Here is an 11,784-nt window from a genome sequence, read left to right on the forward strand (position 1 = left end):
CCACGGGCTGCAGGGGAATCTGAGCTCCAGCACCTGCTGGAGCACCTCCTGTCCCTCCTTCTGCACTGACCTTGGTGTCTGCAGGGTTGTCCCTGCCACATGTTCTCTCTCTGCTCTTCTGTGGCCACAAGTACATCTGTGCAATCACTTTTTTTCCTTCTTAGATCTGTTACTGTGTTACTGTCAACTCTGACTGGTCCAGCCTTGGTCAATGGTGGGTGCATCTTGTAGCTGCCAGGGATTGGCTCTGCTGGACATGGAAGAAGCTTCTGGCAGCTTCTCACAGAAGCCACTCCTGTAGGCCCTCCTACTACCAAAACCTGGCCACTGAAACCCAGTACAGTAGTCTGTCAGAATACTAATTATTTATATAAAGTTATTTTCTCTCCAAAGATTGATTTTCTCTTTCATGAATGTGTATTTTGTAATCATATTGCTATACACATGATTTGAAAGTATGTTTGTTTATTAGTTGTCTACACATTTATTAAGTCAATGACAATTTATATGAGTATATATGCTAATGTATTTGCAACTAATGCATATATTCTACCTATTTATGAAATACAGTGATATAAAAAATTCATGCTTATTCAGATGTCTGTTTTAATTCTAGTCTCACAAAGTATGTGAATTTGTAAATAAATAAAAATGGTGAATGGTCAAGAATTGGTCATGAGTATCTTCTTTCATATTTTATAATCTTTACAGTAGTTAATGGTTCTGTAAAGATGAGTCTTTGTCAGTCAGATGGGTAATATATTACCACTGCCTCTCCATCACTCCTCTGATTTTTTGAACTATTAGCTGTTCCTGAATGGTCTGGGAGAAATATTCAGGAGAACATAATTACACTTCAGCAGGGTATTGCATCTGCAGTGAATTCTTTATGTACACTATTGTGCAAAGTAAGTAAGTAGGAGACTTAGAGAAGTCCTCTACACATTCTTAGCAACAAAGTCTTACTATTTTTTATTTCAGTTTTCTTCTGGTGGCTGTTTTCTTTTTTTTGTGATAATGTTGACCACTTGAATGAAAAAATACAGATTTTTTTTTTCCTTCATTTTAAAATTCTGTCTTTAAAAATAAGTGGAACTATCGAGCTGCTGAAAACTGAAAGTTACCTTTTTCTTTTGTACTACTTCTTATGTTTTATGTTCATAGCTACAGAACTGAAGGTTTAAATGCTGATTTTAATAATCACTTCTTTGTTTTTTCCAGTGAAGTTAGTCTTTGCAGAGAGAGAAGGGGAGAGATAAACAGTGGTGAGAAGGGCCTGGTGAGCAATGTCCAGACTTTTCCAAAAACCAGTCAGGTATCCAGAAATGCCTGTTCTTGAAATGTTTGGTGCTTTAACAGTTTGTATTTTCTTCCATCATTTTCATTATCTTTTCAGATTAACATATTGTCTTTTAAAAGTTTGTGGGTGGATGCACACTTCTGGTTTGGTTAGTATGATGATTAGCTATTCTTTTGTTGGCACCTAGAAAAATGTTTAAACTACTGGTGAAGTGTTCTAGGCAAATTTTATTTACCTTTTCCAGTCTGTATTGTTATGGGTATCATTTAAATGAAAAGGAAATGGCTGATAAGATTCAAGTCTAAAGATACTTATTAAGCAAAATTTTCCTGTTAGCACAGAACACTGAGATGATTTTAGCTGTTTCCAAATTTTTACCAATTGAAGTGTGAAAAAAAAGTTGCTCATAAGATCTATAAAAAGTAATTTCCTTATTGTTCCCCTTGAAAATCAAAGGGAGTTGCAGTTTTGACACATGTATTGTTTGAGATTTTCTAGAAGGCTGCACCACAATGGCTGAATCTGGATGTTCATCTTTGAGCATAAATGAGTGTAATATTATAAATCCCTGCTCATGTGCTCAGAAAGTGCATACACCTTCTGCCTTAAAAAGTGTTAAATGCTTTCATCCTAAATAAAAATACAGCCTCATGTCTGTTATCAGTGATTTGCTGGGAGTCCAAACTTGATATGGTCTAAATACACTTTGTTCATAATTTCAGTATGTTTTATTTTATAAAAGGAAACCTGACATCGTTTTCCTCAGTTTATCAATGATTTTGGAATTCACTTTTGCCTTAGCAGATAGATACCTGCTTTCATCAGGCATTCTAATATCAAGGGATAAAATCTGTAAAAAGAGACTGAGATTTCCTGTGTTAAAATTGTCTGTCTTTATTGGATAGCAGTTGTGTTTATCAGGAAGAAGTAATGGATAGTTTTGTTGTTCTTCCATATAGCTTTTCAAATCCTGTTGGTCAAAGATGAAGTGGGTCAAGGGAAAAGGAAACTGTTCCTGCCATTCCCAATTTCTTTGCATTCTTATTCTGTTGTCCAATTATTTTCTAGTAGTCATCAAATCCAAATTCACTGTTCATGCTATTCATGTCATTGTTTGTTTATGAAGGTAAATAATATGTTGGCAGGTTGGTCATGCTGTTTCCTCCAAAAGCAGGGTAGTAGATCCATCAAGTCCTACTCAGAAAAACAGAAAATGCCTTCTTAAAAATCAGTGAACTGTTGGCCTGCTTTTTCTCCAAGGAGGCAGTTTGAAGGCTTCTTTCACTATGAAATTCGTGAATATACTGTGTCCTCGGTATATATACATGGGCGTGGCATTCCCTTCTGGTCTTCCCCCTGGTGTTTCCCACCAGAAATTTATTTCCACCCAGTAGCATGGGTGCCTACCACTGAAGTCAGTAACACAGTGGCTTTATGCACCATGGAACTTTTCTTCTGTCAGGGAAGTCCTTCACCTGGTGTGTACAGCAGGCAAAAATGTCATTCCTTTGATGTTTTGTCTAGGTTCTTTGTAAGTGACTATCACAGTGTTCTACTGTGTTTTTAGGCTGATTTTTTTTTTTTAAGGGGTGTTTTTTTTCCTTTGTGTAAGCAGGCTTTCTGTAATACTAATAGTGAACTACAGTTTCACAATTCAAGTACCATTTTGGCAGCAGTGTTGAACTAACTCATCATCAGATTTAGTGACTATTAATTAGGAATTAAGTTTTACATTCTAAAGCTGACAGTTAACTATGTTTTCTCAGTGGGATGCAAGTGTGCTTATGTAAGACCATGGTAATTTGATGACTGAAGATAGTGGGGTTTATGACTTGTGGGTCTATTTCTTGAGGGAGAAGATATTATTTTTTTCATGTAGAAGTATGACAGGTAGAGCGTGTCTTGCTGAGTAGAGTGATATGATGTATCTTCTTGCTGTCCTAGACAGACAGTTGCAGGCGATGCTATTTCACTGCCTCCCCAACCAATTCCTATGAACAATTATATAACAATTAGAAGGGAGGAGTGGAGAAGGAGCTTGAATGGGCCATATATTTTCTCCTCAATGGAAAGGGTTATGTTTCAGTGACCTCTGGCTACACTTCAGTTTATGTTGCTTGTGTCTTCCTTGATAATACTGAACACGTATAGTGTTTTCTATCCATTTTGCAAAAGTATTCTTTATTATCTGCATATAATATGTTTATTTATAGAGTTTCAAATTGCATCTTAATACATCCACGTAATAAACATAACACCTTGTGTGCTTTGATCAGTTTCTTTGACTATAGGAAATAATTTTTCTTTTCAGTTGAGTACAGTAAATGCTGATATAAAAGCTACAACAGGCATTCAAATGAGTGAATATTTAGAAAAAGATGAAAAGCATGTTCGTATTATCTTTGTGTGTTACTTAAAGAATGTTCTAAATGTATGCAGTACCACTGTGCTGGGGGACTGTAGTCTGAAGTAACATGGGAACTAACATATTAATATCAAGGTAAAGGTACATATTCCCCAGATGCATAGTTTTACCTTTTTCAGCTTTTATTATCTTTAGAATAGTGTTCCATTTATTTCATGAATACAGAAGTATTAATTGGCCATGACATGTTCCAAAGACAAAAGAAAGGTCTAATTCACTCTAACAAACTTGTTAGTCACTGTTTATATCAAGAGGATTGTGAATCTACAGAGAGTAACACTGTTTTCTTTTACACTTGCTTTGTTTATAAATCAAAAGTTTTTAAGTGACCTGTGGTGCCTGCTTGTAGTTTGAAATGTTGCTTCTAATGCAGACCTCCACCATGTAGCACAGATATTTATCCCTTAAGATTAATTCTTTAAGTTCATCTGGGGGAAAGGAGGACCAAAAAAGAAATACTAATATTGTGGTGCTTTTAGAGTATTGGGATTTTTTTGTTCTGCAAAGCAATATTTCTTATTCTAAGATGAAATCCTTCTGAGTGGTGTAATTGCTTATTTCTGTGAGCACTGGGCAATTTTTGAATGCTAAGCTCTTGACTTTTGATTGACCATACATATTGGTACTTCTAAACATTTTTTTTTATGAATAGGTCTAACTAATTTTTTAACTTAGAATTTTTTAGTATTAAAGTGTATAGCTGTCTCTGACAGTAATATTTAGAATTGTGTTGGCTGTCATTAGCTGTATCAATTTCTAATTGTTGTGATTTCACAGTATTTCAGTTGAATGATTTGTGTGATTTATCTAGTGAAGTACATGATCTTTAACGTAACAAAACCAGGGTTTAAAGTTTTCATCCATCCTAATACAGTTACTGTTTGCTTTGTTCACCAATCACTCTGATCCTCCTAGCAGGGGACAAGACCTAGAGAACAAAACTGATAGTGACTGTGTAGATAAAACGGCAATGAATTCTGCTTTTAAGGCATAGAGGGAATAGTCTGTAAAAGAATAAAAATTGGAATGAAAGTACAGTGTCTTTAACCTGCAGATCTATTGTACCTTTGAAAAGCTTGTGCTCTGAAAAAAAAACATACTGTGATTCTAGAGAGATTCATAATTATGTGACAGAACACTTTGAAGAGAGGTCACTTTAGAAACTGACCAAAAGGCTTGTCAAGAAAATAGACCACATTATAAATAATAGCAGAAGTAAAGAATATATTTCCTTAAAATGTCTGCAGATAGTTTTAATGAAATACTAAGTGTCATAATGTATTTTATTTATTATATGATAAAGTTGTGTTATTTATTTTCTGATAGAGACACTTTTTAAACTTAGTGAAGATGATGCGGTCAAGGGTAATACTCCAAAGAGGTATATGAGAGAAGTTTCACATGAGATGTTACAGAAGGTAAGATACCAAGCCAAACAAACAGATCTAAATTTTGATATAAGAATCTATCTATCTATCTAGATATATACATACATATATATGTATGTATGTATATATGTATGTGTGTATGTATGTCAGTACTCAAGAATTTAAGCCATCATTTTCCTTCCTAATTTAAAAACGTGGCCTTCCTGAATTTTGCTCAGAAATAAATTCTAGGGAAATAGCTGTGAATCTGTCATGTAAGATAAACATGGGTGATGTCAGAGAAAATGAAAGGAATGTTTAGAGGTATAATGTTAAAAGCTAACAGATTATCTAAATTATAAGTAACATACACTTAGCATTTTTCCCCTTAACTTTGGGAACTTTTTTTTTTTTTTGCTGGGTTTTTAATGTCAGATTATATCAAGTGTTAATCTCCATAGATCTCCCCTACAGAATAGAATTGATGCATAATAGTGATAAATCCACCATTTTTTGTATTTAAATTTTAGCACAATGTTTCATGTGCCAATATTTTCTACCTATGTGTGGGTCTACCAGTCTTTTTACAAGACAGTACCATAAGCATGTGGTGTTCTCTAGCTTAACAAATAATGATAAGTATTTTATCTTTACTTCTTAACATTCTACAGGTTTTGCCTCATACAGTAATGAGATGTTCTTAACTAGTTGGTATTGTATTGATATTTGTAATATACACAAGTAGTTTAGTGTGATAACAGGTGTTCACTTAAGAGGGCTCACTTGTATTTTACCATATGTTTTGTTTGCTTGCAAAGAAAAGGCATCCTTCAAACAGTATCATGCCTTTTGTTTGTCATTTTGCAAAACTATTTGTTTAATTACTTATAAATCTTTAAAAGCATGCTTAAATTGAATAAACACAAATCTATAACTTTGAATGTCAGTTCAGGTATGTCTATTTATTTTTTATCTGTGAATTAACTTGTAGGAAGTATGGTAATTTACAGCAGATGATGTGATTGCATATACTTGTAACACTTGCCATATGGTCAGGCAATGAAGGCTGTCATCTCGTTATTACTGAATGACAAACATCATGTTAAAATAATAACACACAGAATAGGAAGTGCTCACATTCATTTATCTTAAGGTAGAGTGAGTAATTGAAATAATATGAATGCTACCATCTGAAATGTCACAGTTTATGCTTGCTTATCATCTATATTTCAGAACTATAATTTTGTTTGCCAGGTACTACATAATTTTTATCTCTATGGATATACAGAGTTATGATGGTACCTTAGGGATAGGTGCAGAAGCTATTCATTGTTTATTTCCTTCCAGCTGTCATACATGACTTTAAGTGCTACTGAGTGCAAAAGGTTGCTTTAAAGAACTGAGAAAACAGTAGTGGAATCTCAGTTTAGGAAGGTGATTGAAGAAAAATATTGGTCTAACACATTGTCGTTGGGATGGAATGTGCAACCTGTGATTTTAATCATAACCCTTTGTTTCACTAAAGCATTTGAAAAAAACAAAATCCTTTTATTTCTAATTTTGCCCAATAACTTTATGTAGCCATATGTTGTCTCTTCATATTAAAGATTTCCTATCAAACTCAAAAATTCAGTATCCAATTCACAGATGCATATGATGTTTGATCAGCTCTTGTTCTGATTTTCCCTGTACATCAAGAGCTCTCATTTATCTGATTCATATCTGTAGTACCCACTTTGGAAAACATTTCATAAATTTTGGAATAATTTAAAATCATTGGCAAAATGTAGTTGTAAAAACCTGTAAGCAGAAACTTACAGAAATAGTATGGTTTCAGTATTTTCAGCATCAAAGGTAGTTTTGACATTTTATATTGCTGCAAATTGTGGGAACTGGCCAGTATTTTACAAGGCTGGGAGCTCAAGTTAGCCATGCACATAGCTCCTGGAAAAATAGTCTTTCCTAGCAATGTATGGAGAAACCCATAACTCCTGACTCTTCCCTTAGTGAAAGAGTGGGGGCTGAGCCTGTACAAAACCAAACCAAAAATATTCCTCCAAGTTTTGGAGCAAGTGGTTACTGAGCACAGACAGAACTTTCTCTGATGCCCTTTTCAGGCTTCTGGGATGTCTCATAGACTAAATAATCATTTTAGTAGCTGCTGAAATTAAAATTACCCCTTATTTCTGGAAACTGTTGTTTATGTGGATATTCCAGAACATCACAGAGAATCAGTTTATTGTTAATGGACTTCAAATCCATAAACCTCTAAGGACTTTAGAAGTGAAACATAGGTAGAATGCTTCTCCAAAATTTATGTGAGAAACTTGTAGAATTAATCTCTTAATTGAAACACAATAGACTTTCTCTTTCTGTGAAAGGAAAACATTCTAGCTTCCATATTTTCAGATGCTCTGTTTCTGATATCTCTTGCTAGAATTTGTTTGGGGTTTTTTGAAAGATAAAATTAATATTTTATTTCTGTATTTATGACGCTTGAAAGAACTTGTTGCTTCAGATAGGTAGGGCAAAATTGCCCATATTTCAAAGTAGTATTCCTTCTGAAAATGTTTTTTTAAATTCAATTAGTATGTATAACCAAATATGTAATGAGCTCAAGACGCATCAAGAAGATTCATTAACATGGCGTACTTAAAACTTCTGTGTGTCATTTTGGCTGGAATTTTAAGTTCTTTTACCATCTGCCCTTTGTTCAACAGCTGTATTATTGCAGCTAAAATGTTTTCATCTGCACTACATTAAAATTAATTTTAGATTGAGGACTACAGATAGCTTTTGTCCTTGCTCTTCATGTGATACTATTGTCATATAATAAAGATAACTGAAAACATAGTTTGGGATTTTTCAAGACGGGCTGAAATATTGTGAATGCTAAAATTGTTTTTTTTCAGGTACAATGACTAGAAAGAAGATTCAAAGCTATTGAAAGGGAATTAAAGAGACAGAAAGAAGTAAATAAAGACTTACTGAATGAAAACAATTATTTGAAAGGATCTTTAAAAGTGCAAAAGGAAGATGCAGACACAAGAAAAAGAGAGCTGGAAACACTACTTAAGAGGATTTGTGAAGTAAAAAAAGAAAAAGCAGAATTTCAGTTAGTAATTGATGAGAAGGGAAAAGAAGCTCCCTCTTTGAAGAGGCAAGTGACAGAAGCTAACAAGTTGAGAAATGAAAGTGAAGATTTGCTGAGTCAAGTGCAGGAGCAGAAGTGTTTGCCGGATAAAGCCAAAGCAGTGGCAATCTCTGGGCAATGTAATTGCAAGATAACAGGCACCAAGGTTAAATTAAAAACAGCCAAGAAAAAGAGCTCTTTGGGACATCATGGAGCTTTTCTCAAACAGTCCATCAAGGTTATGAGTAATGTATTTGAGAACTTCAGTAAGGACAGCTGGGAGGATGTGAGTGAAAGCAGGTACGGCTCTCATTAACTTAGCCCTGTAGAGGGGACACTGTGCATATGTAAAGCACTAGCAAATGAAGATTGAATTTCAACTACTGTTGATTTGGTATTCAAAAAAAATACTGTCAGATCCTTTGAAATATCTTGGGAGGTCTTGTTCTGAGCTTATTGACTGAAATTTGCATGCGAAATTAGCCACAACTGCATGAGTATTTGAATAGGTGCCAGGAAACCCAAAAGAAGGCAATGCTTGATTTCTTCCAGTGATGCTATTTTCATGCAGTCATGAGGCTTGAAATTGACAGTTTGGCAGGTTGATTTAATTTGCTGGCCTTTTGCATATTCACCACTGACAGCTAAGGATTCCCAGGCAAGCCTAGTAAGTCGGTTTAGTTATCTTGTGACATGCCGACCCGGGAGGAGAAACATTTTTTCCCCTTAATTTAGTTAGATAAATTTTGAATGACCCATTTCAGCTTGCTAGCAGATGTCTACAAGCTGTTTAACATCCTTTAAATTAAGAACCATCCACACTAATTATTTCATGTATGTTTTATGCAGTCATTGTACTAACTTTAATTGAATGATGGTTAAAAATCAGTTCTTTAAAGGTGATGGTTACCACATACAATCCCAGTCATGATTCAAAAGCCTCTCAGAAAATTCCACTGGCAAGCGTCATATAAACAATGAGAATTTTTGCTTCTCCTTATTATGTCCCCATATACTTGAGGTGGCAGCAGTTAGCCACTATGTAAATGGCCATCAAACCTTGTCTTTCATGACTTTGTTCTGAGAGACAAGCAAAGAAATTTCTTAAGCCTGTATGTATCCAAAATACAGGAAACATGGAAAAAGAGTAAAGATAATGGAATTGTCTTCATAGGCTTTAAACTGGCTCTATGTGTCATTTGGAGCAAATCAGTAGTGGCAAATTAAGCTTTGTTACTACTTCTCTCCATTCAAAATAGGGGGTTCCTGAGCACAGTATCTTGAAGGAGAAAAAAAAAATATAAGAACCCTGTAATTTGTCAGTTGTTATCATTAATGTAAAGCTTTTTGATATTATGTATAATTAAATACTGCAGATCTGATTTTACTGGAAAACATGCATGTTTGCACATATGGAATGCACATATGTATGTTGTAATTAGTGAGTATTTAATTTGCTAAGTTGTACTCCTTAAGAAAAAAAATGAACAAGAACATTGTCATTTCATTTTAAGTTTGAAATGAAAAGTAATTGCATAGTTTCTCATGTGGCTAGCCATAAATACTGCTTTTAATAATTGTACAAATATTTGGTTAGGGAATTCTTGTCATAGTACAGTGAACATTTTTGAAACTGAAGTTTCAAGGTGTCATTCTCAACAAATTATGGAAGTATCTTCATTTAGTTTCCTCTTCTGCTTATTAATAAATACCATTCTTTATCACTAGTAGCTGGTTCTGAGTTTCTAAATGCAAGACTTCCATTTTCTAAATAGAACATTCCTTAAAGCAGGGGAGGGAAATGTGTATGTAGTGAGAAATATCTCCATGGCTATACAAAAGCCCCTTTAATCAAATTGCATTGATTTCTGTTCTCATCAGTCAGTAAGACATAGGAATATGTTAGGACAGATTTTGAAAAGTATAAACATCTTCTTGAGTGAACTCTTCTTGTCAGTTTGAGGCCTTTTCTCTGGTTAAGTAAACTGTATCTCTAAACCATTGATTTTCTTGATGCTGTAACTTAATTTGAACTCAGTTATGCTGTTTTAAAAACCTTGGTTTAAAAAGAAACAAATCAAAATAGTCTTCTGTCAGGGGATTCTTTCACAAATCTGCTCACACAAATGATGATAAATAGCCATTGATGTTACAGAAAAGGATATATCCAAGACTTCATGTTTTAAAGTAGACTTCCCTGAATATAAGAAAGCAAATGATAATGTGGAGTAAGGCAGTGAAAAACTGGAAATTAGGAGCACATTGAGTGCAATTCTAAGGAAAAATTGTAAGCAGATTTAAAGTTTCAGGTCCAGTTTCTCTGCAGGAATCTCATTGTAGGGATTAACAGGTTTACAGAATTTAAGAGCATGCTAAAGGGGTGCTAAATAGAGCTTTCCCTGAAGTGTGATTTCTGAGTTTGTCTCAGTCAACACTACAAATAAAGTTCAATTGAAACAAAATATAATTAAGTATTGTGTATTTACTTGTTATAAAATGTGAAAACAAAGTATAAATTTAGTAGTTTATGAGCCATTCACAAACTAGAAGTACAATGAAGTATTTTGTCATTTATTTCACTTCTGTGGATTGTCACAAAAGTTGTCTTTTAAGAAGCAGCTGAAGTCTCAGGCCTCTCTGCATTGTAGAGTGAGATTGCATTTGAAAGAGCAGAACTTAAGTAAAATAATTTCAGATTGCATTTGAAATAGTAGAACTTAAATAAAATAATTTCAGAGATAGATTTTTGCTTTATTGTATTGGTAAAATGTGTTGAGTGAGTCAACTTACTGTTTGCATTTTACATTAGTTTCTCTTCTTCCTTGCATGAGTTTATATACTCATGCACTGACTCTGGAACATTTAATATTTAGCTTGATTATGGGTGTGTGTGTGTTTGTTTGTTTGTTGTTTGTTTTCCTGCATGTGCTGCTTCAGTGACTGAAATACCGACTTCCAAAAGTTTGGAAATAGTGATTATGAAGACAGTGCAAAATATTGATCCACTTACAGAAGTAAACAAGAAGAAAAAAAGCCCTTCAATGTAGTTCATTTAGAAGCCCAAAATGAGCAATATAATAAAAAGGTATATTTTACAATTTGTTTTGTTCTCTTGGGTGGAGTTTTGGAGTTTAATATTAGCCCTGCTGTCTGCTCTTAATTTGACTCTCAATATAGAAGTGAAAGTCTGCTTCCAGATATTCAGTGGGTGGATTCATTATATTTTAGAATATTTTCTGAACAGTAAGTGTGCTGTTGTGGATTGACCCTGGCCAGATGCCAGGCATCCACCAAAGCCTCTTGTTCACTGCCCTCTTCAGTTGGACATGGGAGAGAAAATATAACAAAGGATTTGTGGGCTGAGATAGGGATAGAGAGAGATCACTCATCAAATACTGCCATGGGCAAAAAAAACTTGAATTAGACATATAAATTTAATTTTTACTAACAAAATCAGAGAAGAATAATGAGAAGTAAAGTAAGACCTTAATGACACCTTATTCCCATTCCTTGCTCCTTCCCAGCTCCTTCCCCCCAGCAGTGCATGGAGACAGGGAAT

The 11,784-nt window shown here is 34.3% G+C and overlaps 1 protein-coding gene across 1 annotated transcript in view; it reads left to right on the plus strand.

Moving 5' to 3' along the window:
• CNTLN (centlein) overlaps positions 1–11,784 on the plus strand; it is a 192,034-nt gene that overhangs the window by 120,384 nt on the left and 59,866 nt on the right. Inside the window, 4 exon segments of the mRNA XM_033511379.1 lie at positions 5,052–5,143; positions 8,005–8,535; positions 11,099–11,231; positions 11,234–11,310. Of these exon segments, the coding sequence (XP_033367270.1) occupies positions 5,052–5,143; positions 8,005–8,535; positions 11,099–11,231; positions 11,234–11,310 (833 nt within the window).

Source organism: Parus major, chromosome Z, assembly GCF_001522545.3.
Source record: "Parus major isolate Abel chromosome Z, Parus_major1.1, whole genome shotgun sequence".
Classification (NCBI taxonomy): Eukaryota; Metazoa; Chordata; class Aves; order Passeriformes; family Paridae; genus Parus; species Parus major.